This window comes from Mytilus edulis, chromosome 5 (assembly GCF_963676685.1).
Source record: "Mytilus edulis chromosome 5, xbMytEdul2.2, whole genome shotgun sequence".
Taxonomy (NCBI): domain Eukaryota; kingdom Metazoa; phylum Mollusca; class Bivalvia; order Mytilida; family Mytilidae; genus Mytilus; species Mytilus edulis.
Genome location: NC_092348.1, coordinates 80,928,719 through 80,953,834, shown reverse-complemented (window position 1 = coordinate 80,953,834; position 25,116 = coordinate 80,928,719). Strand labels below are relative to the sequence as shown.

The following is a 25,116-nucleotide window of genomic DNA, read 5'->3' as shown; positions in this document are numbered from 1 at the left end:
ATGTTCATGGTTTTTGGTTAGACAATTTTATCATGTTTATTCTAGAGAAACCATTACTATAATATCTAATAATTTATATAGTGATATTTTGATATGAATAAAATTAGAAATGCTGTGTGTTCTCATTTTTGTCAGCCTTAGACTTCTGTTGCAGAAAGCGCAATACAGGGATAGGGATCCACCAACTCTTGATCTGGATTCTTCATACATTTTATGTAGATGCCTTATGCTATGACGTTTCCGTCTGTCATATTTCCATTGTTAGTCAGGGGTACTACTTGTCCAAGTCATTTTTAATTACCTGAAGAAGTAAAAAAAAAAATACACATATAAGTAAATTTGTAGGATACTTATACAAGTGAATTTTATTTAATTGTATAGGTAAAAAAAAAATGGCTTAGTTATGTCCCTTAGACATTCAGAATTTTTTACTTGTATATATATATGTAAAAAAAAGTCATCCTTTCTTCTTTTCTTGAATTCTTAAGATTTCTTTGCTCTAATAGAATTTTAAATTGTGTACCCTTTGCAGATGTCTTTACTAATCATGTAAGTGTAATTTCATGGACAAGGAAAATCCCATTTGTCTATTATCATCATAACACTGCTCATTTACAAGCCCCAAAGGAGCAATTTTTGAAAGCCTTGCACAAATATACAAGATCTTTGCTCAATCAGTTTCTTTGTTGAATTAATGAGATGAAACATTAAACTTTAATAAAAAAATTTGAGCAAACCTGGGAAAAATCATTAAAGGCATGATTTTACATCGCAAAACTTTCAAGGATTTTTGTGGGATTGTAAGAAAAATTTACTTATACAAGTAAATTTTTCAGAAAATTAAGGGGAGATTATTCAAACATTATTAATTTACTATATTTTTTTTTACTTCTTCAAGTAAATAAAATTAACTTGTACAAGTAGTTGTCCTTAACCTCATTTTCTTGGTTCAGTTATAATTTTGGGAAAAAGTTTAGATTTTTAGTACATGTATTTTTAATTTCTCTCTTATTATGAGTTATGGCATTATTATGGCATGTTTTATTGTTGAGTCCTTGGCCTCATTTTTATGGTTCTTTGCTCAATGTTAGAGATTTTGTCTCTTTTTCTTATGCTATAAGCAATAGGTCAACTATATTTGGTTAATGGAATGATTGTAAGATGTATATGTCTGTCTGGCATTTATATTCTGACCATGACCTCATTTTCATTGTTCAGTTTGTTTCTTTTGATGTGCTATAGGACAACTATATTTAGTGTATTTTTGTTGTGTGGATGTATAAGTACCTGTTCGCGTCCACTCTGTTTTTGTTAGATGTATTTCTGTTTGTATTGTCCGTCTGATGAGTTCAGCCTTTTTTTTTGGCAACTGATTTTTATAGTTTCTGTATAGTTCTGTAACTGTTGTAAACATACTGTCATAGGTGAGGGGAAGTGCAGTGCCTTCAAATGAGTTGAACCTCTACACATTCTGTAGGTGCCTATCCCAAGTCTGGAGAGTGACATTCAGTGGTTGTCTTTTGTTGCTGTGTAACATATTTGTTTTTAGTTCATTATTTTGTACATAAATTAAGCCATTAGATATCTGGTTTGACATGTTTGAATTGTTTTACATTTATAATTGCAGGGCTCACTATGTACATATATTTTCAGTTTGGTCTATCTGACCTTGACCTAATTTTCTTTGATCATGTTAGTTTTATGTGATAGCTGTGGTAAAGCTCTATATTTAGGACTATCAACATAATATATCAATGGTTAGCATGGTTTGTAAATTAAAGAAGGTACAACATTTCAGTGTGTGCACTGTTGTCTATAACTTTTTGATACTTGTATACATATATATATATATGACATTGAGGGATTTTGGAACTTTATTCTTTTGAAAGCAACAGGCTTATTATGTGCTAATGAACCAGCTCTTTTTTTAGTTGAGTTTTACTTTTAAGACATATAGGAGCATTTTTTTACTATCATCCTAATTCATTATTCTTTGTTTTAATTTCAGATTTATATTAATGGGGATGCTTTTTTTCTTCTTTTATAAAAAAATTGAAACATTACAGTCCAACATTGAAAGTTTGCAGGAAAAAATTAATCGGTTAGAGAATTTATCTAAGGAAAACTTTTCTTCTCTTTCTTGTGGTACACAGACTAACTCAGAATCAGTTAACACAATTGAGAACAGAATAAAAAATGCCAACAATGAAATAGATGATATTGTTAAATCAATTGGACCAATAAAAAATGATGTTAAAGTGCTTGAAAAGAACTTAACAACAATGAATGTAACATTAAAAAAGGAAAAGTCTGATTTGAACATTTTAGTTGAAGAGATTGAAACTGTTAAACTAGAACAAGAAAATGTTAGGAAAATTCAGGGAGATGTTGAAAACTGTCTTTCTTCAAAAGATGACATCAATTTCAAAGCAGATACAATAACAAAAATGAATACTCAAATGGAAAAAATAAAGGAAGGATCATCATTTATACAGCAAGAACACAACAAGTTCAGTCAAAAGTTACAGGAATTCAATACTAAGCTGTCAGATGAAAATAATCTCCTAGATACAAATACTAAAGAACTGACACAGTTGAAAGTATTCCTTGAGCAGTTAAATGTGAACTCTACAAAATTAAAAGAATCCTTGGTTGTCTTTGGAACTGCAGTTGCTAACTGTAGTGAACAAGTAGAAAAATGTAAAGAAACAGCTGAAACAATGAAAGGAATTATTGATGATGAGACCTACTTAAACAGTTCCATCAAAACATTAAAAAAAGAAGTGGAAATTTTAAATACTAATATTTCAACCATCAATGGTGACTTAATGAAGGAAAATAATTTGTTAAATATAAATTCTAAAGAAGTGGCACAGTTAAAAGAAGATACTAAACAGTTAAATGTGAACTCAAAAAAACTAAATGACTCCTTTATTGTCTTAGGAACTGAAGTTGCTAACTGTAGTGAGCAAATGGAAAAATGTAAAGAAACAGTTGAAAGGATGGAAGGAATTATTAAGGATGAGACCTATTTAAACAGTTCCATTAAAATGTTAAAAAAAGAAGTGGAAACTTTGACTACTAATATTTCTTCTGTCAATGGTGACTTAAGCACTGAATCAAACAAGTTAGACGACTTAAAGCTGTTATTGAAAAACGTACAGGGGAAACAAGGAGAAGTTAATGCAATTGAAGCTAAATTAGATGAGGCACAGCAGTCTGTCAGTCATTTAGAAGAAGATGTAATAAAACATAAAGAAGAGATTGAAAAATATCAAAAAGAATTTCCTTCCATCTCAAAAATTCCTAAAGGAGTACAGACCTTGAATGAAACTATAGAAAAATTAAGTAAAGGTATGTTGATTGACTGATAATATAGTTAAAATTTTGTTAACCTGGTTTTATTATTTGCACACCTGGCCCACTGGGCCATGTGAGCTTTTCTCATGACTTGGCGTCCAGCGTCATCGTCTGTTAACTTTTACAAAAATCTTCTTTTCTGAACTACTTGGCCAAATTCAACTGAACTTGGCCAAAATCATCGTTGGGATATCTAGTTTAAAAAAGTGTTTGATGACCTGGCTGGCCTGCCAAGATGGCTGCCTTGGCTTAAAATAGAACATAGGGGTAAAATGTAGATTTTGGCTTATATCTCAAAAACCAAAGCATTTAAGGCAAATCTAACATGGGGGAAATTGTTCATCAGTGGTTGTTATCTTGAAAATTACTACAGATAGGGATAAACTTTTAACATAAATAATGTTCAGCAAAGTAATATCTACAAATAAGTCAAAATGACCAAAATGGTCAATTTACCCCTTAAGGAGTTATTTTAACCATTTTTTTTTTCATTTTTTATATCTTACAAAAGTCTTCTCGAAACTACTGTGACAAATATAACCAAACTTAGTCACAATCATTATTAGTGTATGACTGTAACCAGTTTAAAAATTGTGTCCAATGATCCTGTCTGCCAACCATCATGGCCAACATGACTAAAAAGAGAATGCAGGGGTAAAATGCAGTTGTTGGCTTATATCCTTGAAACTAAAGCATTTAGAGCAAATTGAACAGTGGAAAAAATTGTTCATCAGGTTAAAATCTATCTGTCCTGAAATTTCAGATGAATCAAACAACAAATCTTTTACAAAAGTCTTATGAAACTAAATCAAAATTATAATGGAACTTGCATTTTTCATGTATCAATTGTACTTATAGATTATCTTTGATCATCTCAACGAGATTGATTTTCTCGCTTGAGCCGGGACGGCTCAAGCGAGAAAGGCAATCGAGTTGAGATGATCAATGATAATCTATTTATCGCTATTTTACCTATAACGACGTTGTCAATTTCACATGTCAATTTCGTTAGCAACGCCACATGTCTGATTAGTTTCTAGCAATAATTTTCCATCTCAAGCGAGTAACATGATATGAAAAATTATCACAAAAAAAGTTCAAAGGAAAAATGCACAAAATAGTGATAAATAAAAATATTAAGTAAGTGACACAGGCTCCTTGGAGCCTCTAGTATCTAGCACAGTCAGGAAAACTACATGTAAGTTGCTGATATCAAATTTAGATAAACAAGAGAATTGTGACTTGAATTTAAGGTAGATCATAAGTATATATACTTTTTGAGACAGAATTTTCTTATAATTTGCCAAAAGGAAGACTATACTATGCATTTTCCAAAAATATAAAAGAAAAGTATATGGTTGTTTAACCGTGCTATTTTTCAATCTATGAGTCATTGAAAATTGCTCAAATTTGGTTAGTTCATGAAAAAACACATTTGTGCGCATACAAAAAATTCTGACATTGTATGAGATAGAATTTTAAAATAAATTGTGAGAAGATAGGTTTTATTATATGTTTTAAGAAAATTAAAAGAAAAAAGGGTGTCACCGAACTTGTTTTCTTGCTACAAGTGAAAAATAAAAATTTCCCTATTAGTCCAGTATAATTTAAAAAGAGTTATCTCCCCTTTAATGGCTCATTTCAAAAATTATTCTTTAAACAATTGATAATTGTTTAAATATTTTGAATAATACAATAAATTACAAAGTTTTCTTTATTATCTTTATATAATTTATAAATAAACAGTGTAACCATTAAATTGCAAATCTGTCTCCAAATTTGCAGATTTGGGCAAATGACTAGAGACTGATTTTGTACTGCAGTTGTTCAATCCAAGATGGCGGTATACCATTTACCTTAACCGACTGCAAGGGCTGTATAGGCAGTCAAGGTTGTTAAAAACTTCCATTTGTGATCTACCTTAAAAAAAAAAATTCTAGCTTTATGAAGTTACGGTCAATGAAGTCACATCTTTACTTTGACCTGAATCCCCATATCTTTTTGTCAAATCAAGATATCATATTAAGATATACATGATTGCTGTGTAAGAAGTACTAGAAACAACTTTTTTTTATGTGTTTTCCAAATTTTATCATCAAAGTCTTCTTCTTTATTTTATCTCACCTGGCTTTTGTTGATAAATGACATGTATTTATAAATGGTTTACTTTTATAAATTGTTATTTGGATGGAGAGTTGTCTCATTGGCACTCACACCACATCTTCCTATATCTATTGAGTTGTCTATAACATCTTCCATGATAATTCAGAAAAATCATGAAAATGTGTATTTTGATTTATGAATACATCATGTACATTTTTGTTTAGATATAGAAGACAAATGGGTACTGGTACAGAAAATAACTGTTGCTTTCGTCATCACTGTTTTGTCCCTATGTGGTGGTCAGTTTTATAGCAGGAGGACTTGGTTTGGCGACATGGAGAAAAAAATACGTTACCTTACAGAAAACAAGGATAAACCATCTCTGCAGTATGTGAGTAAACTTTATTCATTTATTATAACAAGAATAATATCCGCTGACTTGGGCAAAAAGATAACAGTAAAAGGTAAGCCATATTCCTCTGGCCATGTTAGATCAAAAGTTGTCAAAAAATTGACAAGTCACAAGTTATTTTATGTGAATGTTTTAAGTGTGGATGGGGATGAGATATGGGTACTGTCCAAATATTCAACAATGCAAGGTTAAAGTTTTGCCTCTAGATCTCCTTCCAACAGTCTTTAATTTCAATAGGTCTGCATGTTCTTTGTTTTAATGGAAAAAATAAATAAAATTTCTTTTCTAAAACCACTTGGCCAATTGTGATTAATCTTAATTGTGATTAATCTTAATCACAACTACATAAAATGTATCCGACAACTGATTCAGATTATAAGAGCCCAATATATCTTAAACCCCTTAATTTTATTCTTGGTATGCATAGCAGCTACCAGGTAATTCTAAATATTTGTGTTACAACCTAGTTGAGATTGAATTCATTAAACTAAAAGTTATGACATTATCAATCTCTGACAATCAAGATCCATAGATTCTAAAATTGATTATCCTGATATCATATGAGGGTACTAAATTAAATGCTCTTTACTGTCAGACACCCCAAACATTTATTTTCAGCTATCGCCAGCCTCAAATTGGTTAAAATTTTACGGTGATTTGTCTAAATATCCTTATTGTGATTTGTAAGAGGTCTCAAATAATGTTTTGTTACTGTTATTTTTTGGAGAAAAAAATTTACGTCATTTATGAAAATGTTACCTTATCCAAGCATCAATTATGATGTGAAAGATAAGGTGCATTATATGAAGAAGCCAAAGGGCTTCGAGGGATAATAAGTGAACCTTTACTTTATGTCTAGGCCGCATGCCTTTTTTCACAGCTGAGTGATTTTTTGTCTGACCACTACTATATAAGCCCGTGCAGAGTAGTGACCAGCCTCTTTTTTAAAAAAACCAAACCGCTATGGGCATTTATTAATTGGTCTTAATATTTATTTTTGGGACGGGCGTATTACTGATTATATAATTTGGGAGGGTACATATTAACCCTCGAAGCCCTTTGGCTTCTTCATATAATGCACCTTATCCTTCACATCATAAATGATGCTTGGATAAGGTAACATTATATATCATAATCCTGGGCTTGCTCAGGTTAATAAGTGAACTCTTTGTAGCTCCAATAAATGCAACTTCCAAAATAGAATAAGAAATAAATGGAAATTAATAACCAACTGATCTCATAAACATTACCAGTAAAAAACTTGAACAGAGATATAAACAAAGAAATTCACAAACACAAAACCAATTTGAATATCAGATCATTCTGACAATTTTTTGTTTTAAGACGGACAAGTCTTTGCTCTCAAGTCTTTATTCCACATACTTTTAAATTTTATCAAATACCAAAATTAAGTCTAATTAGACCCAGTATAAAGAAAATCTTTCACCTAAAAATTCTTGTAACAACGCAGAAAAATTAAAATATATATATGATTAACTCTTTTAATTTTGTTGTCTGTTAATATGCATCACACAATATATTGGAAAACAATAATTATGTCCATCACTAGTTAATAAATCTTTAGTATGTCCATACACGCAACGACGTTATGTGATATTATCGCAAATGTCCATTCACTATTCACTATTAAGAATCAACATCTGGAATAATGGTTCCTGCATCTCCAATCTGTTAGTTCCTTAGACAGTACATCTCCTGATGCAGAAAAACCCTGGAACTGTATCTCTAAGTCATTGTCAGCATCAACATGATCAGGCTGTAAAAGTATGATTAAACACTGAATGAACATAATTTGAATTTGTATTGTCTACCTCAATATCCTTACAGTAAAACTTTTTGAAGGTCTGAGCTGATGCCCAATTTGCTGTTTTCAGGATATCATTTAATGATATACCTGCTCTTTTAGCTGCAGAAGAGGATGCAGATCTGTACATGCTGTATGAATGAGCTTTAAATTTCAACACATTTATGCCTGCATTAGACAGTACCAATTTTAACCATCTGGCAATTGAACAGCTTGTTACAGCTTTTAAAGTTCTGAATGAAATAAACAATTAACTACTTTTTCTCAAGTCTTTAGTTCGGTGAATATAATGTTTTAAAGTTTCAACAGGACAAATTTCTTTTTTCTGAAAGACAGGAATAATAACATCTTGTCCTATGTTTTAAGGTCATGTCGTCTTTAATGAAGTTGTGACACGAAAAATAAATGATGTGCCTGTACTGAGAACAGAGTTTAAATTAAGACTTGCAAGTGTTTGTGAGCAATTAAAGCAACACATTTTAGAGTTAACATTTTTAAATCCAAATCCTGTAACGGGTACAGAGATTCTAAATAGCTCAATACTTTGCCAACATCCCAAGTAAAAAAATATCTTGGTCTTGGTGGTCTAACATTAAACACACCTTTGGCCAAATAAAAAAGTATGTGTGGTTCCAGTTACATCTGAAAAAAAGTTGGTAGGTAGGTAGGGATTTTTTTTTATTTTATGTTTTTTTTTACATTGAGTCTACGGGAGCAACATTCTGACTTTAACAGTGCTTAATGAAAAATGACAATAAAATCTTTAGGGTAGGCTAATTTTAAGCCAAAAAAGTAGGGACGGTATGGTTACTGGATCCACACATGTATTTTTATTTGGCCTTTCAAAAATCTTTGAATATAACTGTTATTTTCAAAAGATAAGTTACCCAATAAAGTCAGTGTCTGACATATTGCTGATTTGTGACTATTGATACAGCTATAAGATCGTCCTTTTTGAAACAATATGGACAGATAATCTAAGAGTAACTTTACAGATGGAGAAGTGGGACTAGTTTGTCTTGAATTACACCACAAAACCCAGCTTCTCCAAGAGTATTCATACTGAACATTGGTTGACTTTCTCCAAGATTTAAGAAAGATTTTTGTAGTTTTGTCTGAAAAACCTTGATTAAGGAGATGTTTCCTGAAACAAGACAGGCGATAAGAAACATTTTTGCTGATTTGACTGAAAGGAGGAAATATATAAGGATATAATTTATGCCATGAAAATGAAAAAGCATCAGTTGCATAAGCATTAGGATCTGGAAACCAGCTTACAAAATTATTCAATTGTTTATTTAGCCTTGAGGCAAACAAATCTGTATCTGGGATGAACAAATGTTTGGTTACTTCATCAAAAACTGATTCATTGAGTTTCCACTCTGAAGTGTCATTAAAATTTCTTGATAAATTATCTGGTATAATATTTGCTTTCCCTGGAATATGAACAACAGATAGTAAAACTTTGTTTTTTATACACCAATGCCATATTTGTTTTGTTATTTCTAATAAAGGTAAAACTGATCCTCCTTGTTGATTATTTATGTAGTTTACAGCAGTGGAACTATCAGATTTTACACAAATGTGTGTTCTTTCTATCTGACAGCAAAGTGATATTATGCTAAAATAGATAGCTTTTAATTCTAGAATATTAATGTGTAAACATTGCTCCTCCAAACTCCAATGACCTTGAGTTTGTTTTCCATGAAAAACAGCTCCCCAACCATTGAGGGTGGCATCTGTATGTAAATAATAACTTGGGGAATCATTTCTAATAGGTCTCCCATTAACTGTTTTAACATTTTCTAACCACCAAACTATTTCAGATTTCACTGTGTAGAACGCCACATGCGGGGTGTCGGCTATGTTTGACATGGGGTGGCAATTTTGAAGCGACGAAAAAGTAACAAGGTAAGTTCAAGCATCAAAATTTCTCATTTCTAGAACTCTCAGTACCATATAATGTATTGCACGGAAGGAACCGCAACATAATCTATTTCCTGAAAGCAGAAGCAGTCGTTTTCAGTGCTCAGTTTTCTCAAACAACTCGCCCTAGTTTTCCGTGTTGCAGATTCTGAGGCTTTATATGCAAATTTCGGTATAAAAAACTACTTTACACAGCCATCAACCGTATCATTTATATAGAATTGTATTCCTCTCATTGACTTATGCCAAATACCAGTTTCTTAGTTAAAATTAATTGGTTTTAAAACTGTTATTCATCAAAATATAAAGTGTCGCTCGGGGTGTCAGATTTTGCGTCGCAAGGGGTAGAGGCTTGTCATAAAAAATAATATTAGTCTTCATATGATACATTTTATTTCAAACACATCTACTTTACCATGACAAAACAAGGATTTTTCATTTTGCCTGTTTTTGGTCTTATAAAATATATGCTTTTGATTTCATTCACATCTACTTTACCATGACAAAGTAAGGGTTTTTCATTTTGCCTGTTTTTGGTCTTATAATAGTTATCAAAGGTACCAGGATTATAATTTAGTACGCCAGACGCGCGTTTCGTATACATAAGACTCATCAGTGACGCTCATATCAAAATATTTATAAAGCCAAACAAGTACAAAGTTGAAGAGCATTGAGGATCCAAATTCCAAAAAGTTGTGCCAAATATATCTAAGGTAATCTATGCCTGGGTTAAGAAAATCCTTAGTTTTTTGAAAACATGTGCTTTTGATTTCATTCATAGTAAAAAAAATGGCTTAAAATATTTAGTTTTCAAGCTGGTAAACGATTTCTTTTCCTTTTCAGTCACTATCATGGTAAAAAAAGTCAAGGCTATGGCTCAATAAACCAAAACATCATAAAATAGTCCTCAATATAAGATATGCCCGAAGCCTCCACCAGCCAAAATGCATCATAGTTCATCACCAGGTTCATCTAAAAAGCACTCGTGCACGCCGCAAAAATCCATTACTCCTAAAGAATTCGAACACTCTCTTCAATGAAACACTCACCGGCATCTTTTTCAGCGAATGACAACACAACTTCAAGTAATCCTGAAGACGATGATACTACAATTGTCAATGAGAAAACAACGACTTGTACACAAATATACAACGGAACAGGTTTACAATAAAAAATGATTTAAGACAGTTATTTCGTTTGTAATCGCCCAGCTAGAATTATCCGTTTTCTGTTACACATCTATCATATCATATCTACTTTGAAGGTCTACTCTGACTATATACATATCTCTAAACGAACCGGAATTGAATAAAATTTGAAGAATTTGATGTAACCTGTGTTTTTCTAGGTTAAATTTCTGTTACATTTATGTTCATATTTGTGTAGGTGTGTTTGAATTTAAAAAGTATCAGATAGAGATCGATTTATAAGAAAATGTATTCTTTTTTTATGACAAGCCTCTACCCCTTGCGACGCAAAATCTGACACCCCGAGCGACACTTTATATTTTGACGAATAACAGTTTTAAAACCAATTAATTTTAACTAAGAAACTGGTATTTGGTATAAGTCAATGAGAGGAATACAATTCTATATAAACGATACAGGGGATGGCTGTGTAAAGTAGTTTTTATACCGAAATTTGCATATAAAGCCTCAAAATCTGCAACACGGAAAACTAGGGCGAGGTGTTTGAGAAAACTGAGCACTGAAAACGACTGCTTCTGCTTTCAGGAAATATATTATGTTGCGGTTCCTTCCGTGCAATACATTATATGGTACTGAGAGTTCTAGAAATAAGAAATTTTGATGCTTGAACTTACCTTGTTACTTTTTCGTCGCTTCAAAATTGCCACCCCATGTCAAACATAGCCGACACCCCACAAGTGGCGTTCTACACGGTGGATTTGCCTTCTACTGATATGTTCAAAAATGAATTGAAATTGTTATTTGATGCATGTAAAGCTTGTGTTTTGTCTAAATCTAAATATCTATGAAACAAGTGAGCATATTGTACTGCATAATGTGCAGATGAATAAAGTCCTGTTAATTGTGCTAGACTTCTAATTGATACTTTCTGAGCTTTAAGCATTTTCTTTGACAGTTCAATTATTTTCTGTACTTTCTCCTCTGGTAAAAATACCTTAAATAGTACTGAATCTATATCCCAAAAATATAATTCTATTGGTTGGAATAAAAACTGATTTTTCAATATTGATGTCAAACCCAACTGACTCTATAAAGGTTTTAACCCTTTCTGTATTTTGGATTGCCAAATCAAAGTTTTCTGCTTGCAAAAGGGTAATATCATCAATGTAAAAATACGAATCAATCAATACCCATGCTCTGAATATGTGAAAATATTACTTTCAGTATTTTTGTAAATACTCTTGGGGCAGAAGCAATACCAAATGGTAGACATTGAAATTCATATAATTTTTCATTCCATATGAATTTTAGATATTTTCTGTCTGATTCATAGATTGAAATGGAAAAATATGCATCTGTCAAATCCAAAGATATAAAAAAGCTATTTTTAGAAATTCCTTTTAAAATCAAATCTAGCGTTTCTTGTTTAAAATGGTGATAGCTAATAAATTGATTCAATGGTTTCAAATTGATGACTGGCCTAAATTTTCCATTTTTCTTTTTTACTAGAAATACATTTGAAATAAACTGTTCTGATTCATCAAAAGATTCCTTGATAGCACCTTTCTCAAGCATATCAACTATTTCTTTGTCAATAAGGGCCTTTTCCTTATTGTTAAATTTTATAGGAACAGGAATTTTTTCATGAATTGGCTTTTCATCAAATTCTATCTTATATCCCTTAATTAATTGTAGAAATAATCCAATTGTCTTTTGTTAAATATTTACAATTTGAAATACATTTTTTCAGTTTACCTGACTTTCTTTTAATATTTATACTTTTATTTCTCACCTTTAGAATCTTCTTTTCTGATTGAAGGTGTTGGGTCTGTTTCCTCTCAATGGTGTGGTCATGTTTCTCCAACATTTGGTAATTAGACTAAAACAACATTAGGGATTATGGGGTCCTCTTAAGGACTGGATCTTGATATCTACCTGTAATTCACCTGTTCTTGCCTAAAATATTGTTAAAAAGGTATATAATTTTTAAAGATATATATATTTTTTAATAGTCTCCCAAAATTGTAAAAGTCCATATAGTCTAACACAGTGATGTAATTTTTTATTTTATATAAAAAAAATTGTGCATGGTATGATAGACAATGAGACCACTCTCTACAAGAGACCAAATGAAACAGAAGTTAACAATTACAATGTATACATTAAAAAAAAAAGAAGATGTGGTATGATTGCCAATGAGAGATCTATTCACAAGAGACCAAATGACACAGATATTAACAAATATAGATCACCGTACGGCCTTCAACAATGAACAAAGTCATACTGCATAGTCAGCTTTAAAAGGACCTGAGAAAATAAATGTTTAACAATGTAAACGAGAAAACTAACGGCCTAATTTATGTACAATATAATGAACGAAAAACGAATAACAAAGCAACGACAATCACCGAATTGCAACAGGCTCCATTGTCTGTCTAACAGTTACGCTCCCCCTTATCTTGAGACATTGGTGCAACAGAACAATAAAAAACTTTACAAAAACATACATAAACAAGCAACAAATAATCTAAGACTAAATCATCAATCACTACACATCCAGTATCAGTTACCGTACGGCCGGAAGCAATTTTTTGCTTTTTTTCATAATTTTGTACTCTATTTTTCATAATAATGTATTATAGATTACAATGTTGCGATCTTGAATAGAAATTAACATTTTATATTTTGAGAGCTATTAAGAATTTATATATCTTGAGTCATTAATCTTATATAAAAGTACAAAACGCAGCTTATTATCACCGATACAGTTTATTCAAAATTCTTAGTCAACTTGCATTAATTGTCCAAAGCTTAAGTAACAAATCGAAAATACTTCACCAAGCCAGTTCCCACAGTTAAACAATATTTAGATCTCGATGGGACGTGATGTACCCAATTTGTATCAGCTCCGTTTTCGTGGAAAAAGTGGACAGATATACGACTGACTATTTCATCTACTAAGACAGCATACCACGAAAACTGGCTTCGGCTCTAGTGATATACAGACAGAACGACTTGGTAGATATATGGTTCTTGGGTACTGCTATTTTGCATGTTGCATGTTGCATGTTGCGTGTTGCGTGTTGCGTGTTGCATGTTTGCGTGTTGCATGTTTGCGTGTTGCATGTTGCATGTTGCATGTTGAATGTTGACTTAAAGGATAAAGTTAATTCTTTATTTACTTTAAACAATACAGTTTATCAGTATAATATGCATAAATATACAGTTTACAAGTTGTATAGCGTTAACATACACATATATAACAAACGTCAGAAATATCAGTCACATATTATACTGAGTTTGTGAGTTTCAATAAAATTGAGAGAGGAAATGGGGAATGTGTCAAAGCGACAACAGTCCGACCATAGAGCAGTCCACAGCCAAAGACCACCAATGGATCTTTAATGTAGCGAGAAACTCCCGCATCCACAGGCGTCCTTCAGCTGGCCCCTTAAAATATTGTTATAAATGGGTATTGATAATAATCTTAAAGAAACAACACATTTTGTATTTCTAAATTTTATTGGGATCAATATCTGAAAACCTGAAAAATAACGGTCTTGAATGATTTTCATACACTAAGACAACTTTGGCAAACTCAATTTGGGGAGATCAAATTGCATATTTTTATAATAAGTACCAATTTTATCAGATAACATAACCCCAGTAAACAATCCAACGTCGACATTACGTTGTGACAACGTAATACTATCGTTGTGACAACGTAGTAAAATTACGTTGGTACAACGTAATTTTGTGAACTCCAAGGCACGTGCTGACAACCATCCACACAACGTTGGCACAACGTAATTTGTGACGTAATTTATTACCATCATAAAACGTTGTAACAACGTCACAGCACAACTATAAATGTCCCTTGTCCTCATTTAATTGATAAAATCAATGCAATTCCATTGAAGAAGTATGTAAACAGGGTCTTTATTTTTTCTTTTGACCCGTTTTTAGTTGTAAATTTTTCTATGTGGGAAAGATGGACAATTGTTTATATGTACTCTATTTCCAAACTGCCAGCTGTATATGAAATTGTCAAAAAGTTGGTTTTTATTAATCTTTGGCAGGTTTCAGTGTGAAATGTATAAATGTCTAGTTTTCCCAAAAATAGTTGTTTAAGGTTTATAAAGTCTTAAGTTTTTAACTTTTGCAATACTGAAGTACAAGCATTACACATTTCCATTTAACAAATTTGCAACTTTTCTTTCTTTTAACACATAATACTTTTCAAAAAAAGAAATTTTGTATGATGGCCAATAAGACAACCCTCTATCCTAAAATCAAATATTGATGATGTTAGCAATTATAGGTACTTGTACAGCCTTCAACATGACATCTTGGTAAGTGCTTCAAATTGTGAATGTTTAGTGTTTCAGTGGCCTAGAACTCAGATTTCACTATGATGGCAGAAATTCTAGAATGAAGGTTTCACTTTGACGACGGAAAACCATTTTTAATGAATTATTCAGAAATACAACAAACTACCATATTTACCTTAATATTTACTGAAAATGCATTCAGCTGGATTCACTACACGATTACAAGCTAGGAAAATCGGCCCAAAATCTGACTGTCTAGTTTATAAATATATATATATTCTACACAATTCATACACACTTCTAAAAATATCCCAAATGAAGCAAATACCTGAAATTCAATTCAACTAACTATTGCTTTTTTCCTTTGACCAACTAGAGAGAGTATAAAAAAGAAGATGTGGTATGATTGCCAATGAGACAACTGTCCACAAGAGACCAAAACCTATCCAACAGTTTAGACTTCTTTTTTCTTACAATGTACATGTAGCTACATGAACCAATAAAAAAAAAATAGTTTGTTTCTGAATTTTTAATTTTTATTCCAAATTTTAGTCTTGTGTTGGTTGTATACATTGTACATGTCATTCCAAATGTTGGTTTTCTGCCCTCTAATCAGCTGGGCAATTTGCACAATTGTTTCTGCATACACGTAGTTGGTATTGGTAATGTTTTCTACTCTAGCTCAGTCAATATAGTACACTGGATATGTAGGATGGCTTGTTTCGAAGCTAAGACATTTTCACATATATGTGGTTAAATTCTCGGGAAGTGCGATTTTTTTTCACACAACAATTTCTTTGAAAATTTAAAACTTTGAATACATTAAAAAACTCCATAGTTTTTACATATTTATACTATGATCCTCTACTTTCCAGATCAACACAAATGGTAAAGCTCAGTCACTTGTTAAAAATGAAACATGTTCAATATCACTACAGAGACAATTTTTGTTTACACACAACTTTTGTGTTCCTCATTTGATGGCGCATTAGTTCCTCATTTGGAGGTGCATTAGGAATATTGACCCAGCTGGTCTTGTGTTGGTTTCAGATCTCTGAAAAAAAAATCATAAATTATATAATACAAAAAAATAAATTGATCCCAACTTATGAATTACAGCAGTTCTTAAAAATTATCCTGTGTTTACACATAATCAATATTTTTTCTATTGCTGGTCCTATAATAAACTGCAGATTCATAATTATTTTATGTTGTTACTGAGATGTTTGTATCTTTGCCAATTATACACATTTTGATGATGTATGTTAGAAATTTAACACAATTTCAACAGTATATAATTATTTATAACTTATGATTAACCTTCGTTCTTATTTAAAAAATAAATTTGTTGTTAAATTGAACATGTGTTAATGAAATAATGTCTGTTCCAGAAAATACTATGTCCGCCCCTAAGGGACAGCCCTAAGCCCTTTTAAAAAAAAAAATTCCAGCACCGACAGAATTAATAAAGGGCTGCGCTTTAGCGCATGATACGCCCGTTGCTCTTTTAACTTGTCTTTTATGCTTTAAATAAATTTATATGATCAACTAGAAATATATATACAAATCAAAAGGGATGTTACATTAATATATTCACCAAAGTTTCATAAAATCCCCCTTTTTTAAGTATAAAAATTCATTACTTAATAAAATGTAAAATGTAAAATTTATAAAAATGGAAAGGGAGCTTATGTCAATAGATATAAACAATTTATCAAAGTTGCATAAACTTTTGTGAAAGTGTTAGTTATTGTCCCAAAATTGGAAAATCCCCCCTTTTTTAAGCATAAAAATTCATAACACGGAATTGTAAAATCTGAAATTTATAAAAATTGAAAGGGAGCTTACATCAATAGACATAAACAATTCACCAAAGTTTCATGGACATTGGTGAAAGCCTTTTTGAGTTATTGTCCGAAGTGTTGAAAATCCCCCTTTTTTTATGAATAAAGCCCAATAAATCCAAAACTTAAAATCTGAAATTTATAAAAATTGAAAGGGAGCTAACATCAATAGATATAAACAATTCACCAAAGTTTCATGGACATTGATGAAAGCCTTTTTGAGTTATTGTCCGAAGTGTTGAAAATCCCCCCTTTTTTATGAATAAAGCCCCATAAATCCAAAACTTAAAATCTGAAAATTAAAAAAAACGAAAGGGAGCTTACGTCAATAGATATAAACAATTCACTTAAGTTTCATAGAAATTGGTGAAAGTGTTTTTGAGTTATTGTCCGAAGTGTGGACGACGGACGGACGGACAACGGTATACCATAATACGTCCCGTCTAAAAGACGACGGGCGTATAAAAATTAATAAGAACAACACTTCCTTTGCATTTTGGTATTTCATACACATCCACCCCCAAATAAAATTTAAGAAAAGAGCTTTCCCTGGGGGAGAGGGGACATAATATTTTCTGGAGCAACCAGTGGTTATTCTACAAATAATTAATAAAGGAAGTTTGGTTTCACAATATTGTCATTTTTCAATTAATTTAAGATATGCAAAGGATTCTACCTTAATAAATTTAGCATGTACATCGATACAAGACCTCATAGCATATGCCAATGAACGCAATCTATAAAATCAACAAATTATAATTTGATAAATGAAATTAATATAAGAAAAATGTGTCCATGAGCCACAAATGATCTTACATGTATCAAACTTGATTTAAAGGACATATCTAGAGAACAGTAAAGCAGATGCTCTCCAAATTCAAACTCTGCGTTTTATGATAATAAGCGTTGTGTATTGGTTGCATAACATGTGGTTTAGGCAAACGTTAGATAACAAAATCCAATTTTGAGTTCAATGTACATGTATGTACGTACAGTACAAGAGTTAAACTATATCACTCAGTTAAGGAGGACAGAAAAAGAGCTGATCAACTGATGTTTACCTTTTTAAAATCTTGGTCCAAATTCTTGAGCTGGTGCATGCTTAACTGTTACATGGTTACTGCAATGATTTCCTCAACCTCAGACACATTGGATCTGTGGATTTATATACAAGACTCTGGAAAAATAAATAAAAATACGTTCAATTTATATCTTTTATATTCTTCTGTCTGTTTCATATAAAAAAGAAGATGTGGTATGATTGCCAATGAGATAACTCTTTACAAGAGACCAAAATGACACAGAAATTAACATTTATAGGTAACCGTACTGCCTTCAACAATGAGCAAAGCCCATACCGCATAGCCAGCTATGAAAGGCCCGAAATGACAATGTGAAACAATTCAAACGAGAAAATTCACCGCCTTATTTATATAAAAAAAAATGTTAGTCCAACAAATCTTTAGGAGAACAAAGTGACAAATTTAAATGCATTCCAAAATTCATATGTTTTATGATTGATTACAACATGGTTTCTGATCACATATTTAGTGATTGTACATGTAGCTCGTCATTGATAAACATGTAGACTTCATATTATAAATTGTACAGCAAAAAAGATGTCCCTATGTACTGTTTTAACACCTGTAAACTGGGTTTTACCCTGAAAACAAGAAAATTTTACCCAACTTTCAAGGCTAGATCCTAGTCTAAATCATTATGACACTTTCAAGACTTGGAAGGCTGTTTTTTTATTTTTTTCTGGGACGCCTTCCTACAACGACCTAATCCTATTGCGACAACCGTGATGGCTATCTTAATTTTTTTCTGTGACGCCTATATTTTACAACATCTTTATTGGCACAATTGTCTATTTCCATGTCAGACCCAGTGATACAATGATTGATCGTTTGTTGCTCAACATCCAGTGGCAAATATTTCATGCATGTTAGCGACGACCCCCAGTGATATATGCAGCATTATCATTAATAGGCCGGGTTGGTTATATGCCAAGTTTGAAATGTGCGGAGTTTGTAATGGACCCAAATATCTAAAGTGCTGAGATGTTTAGCTTCACATTTTCTGATATTGATAAACATGGATAAGACTTTTATGCTTCAATGATTATCAAAAAATAACAGAGCAGACACTTGTAGCCTTAATATATAGGGATAGTAGCTCTTGTCACAGATAGAAAACAAGTACTTGTGGCTGTGCAACCCTCCCCCTTTTTTTTTTACATTCTACAGTTTTTACTTATTTTCAATTGCATATATCTTCAGAAACAACACAAGTTAATCACGAAATTTGATAAATGGATTCAAATAACACACATCATGGCTAAAATATCTTGTATCAGTGCAATATATTGACAGTATAAGAAAAAGTATCATATTTCAACACGATCACGTATAACCAGAACCGACTTGAAAGAGGCGCCCAACACGGTAACAGCTGTTTTATTTTCATCAATCAAACTTGTTTTTATCATGGAGAACCTATTTGGTGTAATGTGCAATCATTATTTTACCTTTTTCTTTGTTCTGGAATCTGGATCAAGCTAAATTTCCCTCAAATTTCCACTCTCACTGTTTTCAAAAATCAAGCGGCAACAGTGCGCATGCTCAGACTTTTCATAGGATGCAGCGGTAAAACCCGAGTACTGCTGAACGTTACACTAATCAAATCGTGAAAAACGATTATGAAATCCAAGTGATAAATGATGACAAAATTTTAATGATATAATAAACAATAAATATTCATATAAAATACATATATTAGAACATTAAAATTGGATTTGTAATATTTTCCTTGACATCTTGATGCAAATTATGTCTGCGGGAAAAAAGGGGGATTTTTTTTTTAAATCGAAAAAATCGTAAATATATTCTAGTGAAGGTGAATGATTGATATATCCAGGAATACTCATTATGACATACCCCAAAAATTCGTCCCATAAAACCAGATTTTTACAATGTATTCACTACGTTCTTATAATGTCGATACGACGTAACAAAATGTTACGTCGGATTATGACAGTTATAAGCACGTTGTCACAACGTAATAAAATGTTACGTCCTGACAAGGTACTAAATTTACGTGAATCCGACGTAATTTCATAACGTCGTCTGTACGTCTGCATCCAACGTTGGATTTTTACGTTCCCACAACGTTGGTACGACGTAAACTCACGACATGACGTTCAGACGACCATTAACCGACGTCGGGAGTACGTCGTGTGTTTACTGGGACATTTAACATAACGTCTATCAACTTATCAAGTTGACATAGCGGTAAAATTCAACTGTCAGTGAACAGGCACTTCGATCACGATTTTCACGGGTCTACATTTAATTCACACTTTCAGGGGATAATGGGTTTGTAAAACATGTTTGTCGTTACCTATTCATTCAGTCTCAGTGTTATTTGACACATCTTTTGTGTAGTTTTCCCTTAAATTCCATCGTGGCGAGTGCTTGTTTACGTATATTGGAAGTTGCCATTCCAACGAATGGTCACTTCCGGGTAACGGTACTTCTTTATAAAGTTATAATAATACATAAAAGTATTATTAAGATATGATTAAATTACTTGCTGGCCTTCCTTTTATTGTGTAGGATATTTAATAATAAGATATAATTACGTTAAATACGTTTTTGTGAAGCGCCGTTAAGGAACTATTTTGTGATTTCAATGACGTCAGATAGAAACGTAGGTGATAAGGCTAAGAGTATGGAATTTTAAGGTTTATATTTATTATGTCACTTATTTATTGGAATTAAAGGCAAACTTTCGCGATTTTATGTATTTATAACGACATTTTGGGACATGAGCCAGAGTTTTCCTTAGTATTTCAAAGTTATAGTAGATTTTCAGTTCTGTGAGTTGCGGATGTATTTCACCGTCAAGTATAAATACGGCGTCGCACTAGCACTTTGGATATCGTATCTGGCTATCAAGCAGAGCAGTACAATAAACCAAACAACCCTTAAAGTCAAGCAAGCTATTTAGGTACAGGATGCATTTCGATATACAGCTATTTTACCTTAAGCTAGGCGATAGCATTTCAAGCCTATATTTATCTTTTTACATCTTTTGGAATATTGAACTAAAAGCTCACATAAGGACGTCGTAGGAACCAAATACCGTATTTATAAATATTCCCGCTTAAGCAGGTCTTCAACAGGAAGTGGCTTCATATTTAGACAAGATGCGGAACCAGTTCAATATTTACAATTTCTAATAGCAGTTTTTGGCAAATTATACAAATTATTAAAGATGTAAAGATACGATGTCCCACCACGTTGACAACTTTCTTATATCGTAGTTTAATGAAATACGTATATTTCATTCTCTCATTATTGTATTGATAGGATAAAGTCTTGTAAATCTGTATTTATAAGTTATATCTGGGGTTCGGAAGGCCAGCATCTTACTATTACAATTTATGGTTATACTATGTTATTGCTGATATTTGCATGCGTTATTTATTGAGATATATATGATATATGCATACTGGACAAGAATAAAAGTCATTCTTTTACGCTGGATTCATCATTTTATATATGATTATGCTGGAGTCAACAAACTACACTCAAAACAAGACAAAGTAACGGAACACTATCAATAAGCAATCATACGGAATTAAAAGTACACTCGACCCCTACTCGCCCGCCTGTAACAATATGTATACTAGTTCAGTGATAATGGACGTCATACTAAACTCGAAATTATACACAAGAAACTAAAATTTAAAATCATACAAAACTAACAAAGGCCAGAGGCTTGGGACAGGCGCAAAATTTTGGCGGGGTTAAACATTTTTGTGAGATCTCAACCCTCCCCCTCAAACTACATACAATAAACATAGGTCTAAAATATTATTCCTGCACTTAAATGCATAGAGTAAGTACTTTCCTAAATTACAGAGTTCCTTAGTGTTTTCAACAGAAAGCAATAATTTTGTACTAATTTATAAGTTGACGGTCCTTTAATATTTCTTGATAAACTTTTTACGCATATCATTATAATTTGTACATTGTAAAATAAAATGAAATTCACCCTCTACTACATTTTATCACACATTATACACATTCTACTATTTCTACTTATTCCATAACAACGACCAGTTTCAATGCATAGATTATGTGAGGACAGGCGAATTCTCGTTATCCACTTACAAGCTATTACAGGAATACATTTTTTTAAATAAAATTGTAATTCTACATTTGAAACAGTATACTTATATATTCTACCCTTTGGTGATGTTTCAAGCGTGAAATGCAACTCGTGTTTAACTTGATCATACATCCGTTGTTTGGTTGATAGTAAAAAGGAACTATCCAAACAAAGTACCCATTGGTTGTCCCAATAATAATTCATTCCAAGATAATATAAAATTGTTTTAATACAAGTTGCCCAATTTTTGCATTTTTTTTACCAGTGTCTGTAAATTTAACTTTTTTATGTTGAAGTACATGAAGTAACAGAATCTAAAAAATAAAGGCTAAACATTAATTTTTAAATATTCATTTGTTAATGCCCGCGTCACACTGTCCCGATTTTTACGCCGATGGCAACACGATAATGGAAATTTTCAAAATCGGGGCTGCTCGTATCAAGATCGGGCTATTCGTAGTGCCATCTTTAACCATCTTTAACCATCGGCCACTTTTTCTAGCCTTCGGGGACAACTTCGGGAAGGGTTCTAAATTTTTTAACATGTTAAAAAATCCCCGAAGATGCGCCCGATGTTGAGGGTTCGTATTGAGTTCGTATCACCATCCTCAATATCGTAATGTCACCGGGAATGCATCTTTGCACATCGTATTGCATTCGTGTTTCAATCGTTTCGATCGGACAGTTTTGACATTACGAGTTCTACACGAATGAATCACGAAGGTACCCAAAGGTCTTACGATGGCAAAACGACTTCGTGAAGACCTCGTAATCCCGTCGTGTTGCCATCGAATAAAAGTACGAAGGCGACAAGATGGAACTACGACGGCAATAAATCCAGCTAAATGTAAGTTAATTTTCGCGCTAAAATACATTTAAAGTGCCATGCGCGATATGCACTGGTCAGTCCAATACGACAGTTAAGAAAGACGTTCACAAAACATGGAGCTCATATCATATGATTCTATGAGAACAAGAAAGGCGACAGCGTTGTTTCTATTAATTCAAATGGAACAAGAAGAGCAGCTATTACAGGCTCAGGATTTACTTTTACATGTAAAATATTATTTTTTGTCAATTTTTTATATCAAGTAACATAATTAAAGGTGACAAATAATTTAGAGTTTTAATTTATATTAGACAATGTCTGAACATATTCAATTTCTTCTATTCACAACAACAACACGAAAAGACAAAAACGTTAGTTATGATAAGAGCGATATGTTCAGGCCTTTTCCATCTGGATTGTTTCATATCATTACATGCTGGGGTTCCTTTAAATAAACGCGCCTCGTACACCAACACTGCAGGTACACGTATATAGGGAAACCAACTTTTTATTCATTATTCTGATTTTTTATGTATCGTCTGAGTTGTTGTCACACGAATGTTTACTCCATAACCATTTTGTTTTCTATATGTCATATTTTGCCGCCTTTGTTGCTTTCCCCACATCCTTCCTTTTGTCTATATTATTGTGAAATTCTCCTGGAAAGAGCTCTTTTTGAATAAAAGGGATCAACGAACCCATTACCTTACCTTTAAGATAGATCAGTAAACATGGGCATGATTATGGGTGATTATTCAGTCTAGTGCACACATTTTACAGTTCAAACAAGGCAATGCCGAGCGTGGCACCCCTCGTATGTAACATATTGGGGACAAATATGGACACTTTATTTGTATATGACACATGCAGAAAATGGTAAATTGAATATGCATATTTGATACATAAACTATTTTTTTAGAAATCAACCAAAACATTTAGTAACTGGAAATACCTTTAATATTGTCTTTAGAACCAGCAGGTAAAAAAATGAGCAACCAATTTCCTGTGTATTATGCTATTTCAAGGAGAAAAAACAAGTCCATCTGCATGACCTTGACCTTTGGACTTGAACGTAAAAAATGTCAGATCATTACAAGGAGGAACAATATACCAAATGTGGTTAAAATCTTTTGAAGCATATTGGTTTTAGAGTGTCCACAAGGGTGATATTGCCTTGTATTACAACTGCCACTGTGACCTTGACCTTTGAACTTTAAAGTCAATAGCGCTTAAGATATTCTTAACGAGTAACACCATACCAAGTTTTGAGCATTTTGGTTCTAGAGTGTCCATAACAATTTTATCTACACGCAACTTACATGTAGTAGGCGAGGGGATAATAAACTAAGTTTTATAAGAATTAGACAAAAAGATCGATTACCCGCCATGCATGGCAGACTTGTACAGAAACGAAATGTTGTCGAAATTCTGTTCGTATTTTTTAGACATCGTATGGGGTGCTATAAACAGTTTCGTATAAAAAAAACTAGGGGTTATTCCCCGACTAAAAATAACCATGGAGGGAAACCCCTGTTTATTCACTCAATTGGTGAAAAAGTATCATGTTTTTTGTATTTGATTGTAAAAATTAGTTAATTAGCTTTCAATTAAAACAGGTTGAATGATTGAAATAATTTTAAAAATTATATTAACTTTACATGTTTTGAGGGGAGACAACACTATAAACATCCTGTTTTTTTGGCAGTGAAAATTGAAAACTTATTTGCAGCCACTGTAGCTCTTTTCGGAGCAGGAAACCGTACCCTGAAACAAGATTTTTTTAAAAGGCCAGGTAAAAACCTACAAATTTCATACAGTTTTGATTATGTAAAATGTGCATGGATCATGTCTTCATGGGTGTGCACATGACCTGGTTTCAAGTTTTTTATGTTCAAATTAGACCTTTTTTCCCCCATGTTCATTGGATGGAATATTTTTAATATATTAAAAGTACACATTATTTTTATTTCATTATAAACTAGAGAACATTCTGATTCCAGTGATATCTAGTTTTATACAAGTATCTTTATTAATCAGTCCACAACTAAGGGTCACTTATGCATGGTCCCTTAAAATGTGACGTCGTAGAAAAAAACTGTTGATTGCACCCATGGCCATCGCGCCATCATCGTAATCCATCGTGTAGCCTTCGTAATCCAT

The 25,116-nt window shown here is 32.3% G+C and overlaps 1 protein-coding gene and 1 long non-coding RNA gene across 2 annotated transcripts in view; one reads left to right on the top strand and one right to left on the bottom strand.

Moving 5' to 3' along the window:
• Positions 1–1,873: 1,873 nt before the first annotated feature.
• LOC139524558 (uncharacterized protein MCAP_0864-like) overlaps positions 1,874–25,116 on the top strand; it is a 31,150-nt gene continuing 7,907 nt past the window's right edge. Inside the window, exons 1-2 of the mRNA XM_071319412.1 lie at positions 1,874–3,354; positions 5,688–5,854. Coding sequence (XP_071175513.1) covers positions 2,019–3,354; positions 5,688–5,854 — 1,503 coding nt within the window. The 5' untranslated portion in view covers positions 1,874–2,018. The remainder of the gene's footprint in view (positions 3,355–5,687; positions 5,855–25,116) is intronic.
• On the bottom strand, positions 15,620–19,539 carry LOC139524561 (uncharacterized). The gene is made up of 3 exons (XR_011664815.1): positions 19,480–19,539; positions 18,011–18,126; positions 15,620–16,159 (listed from the first exon to the last, which is right to left on the bottom strand). It is a non-coding gene; the product is annotated as an uncharacterized lncRNA (long non-coding RNA).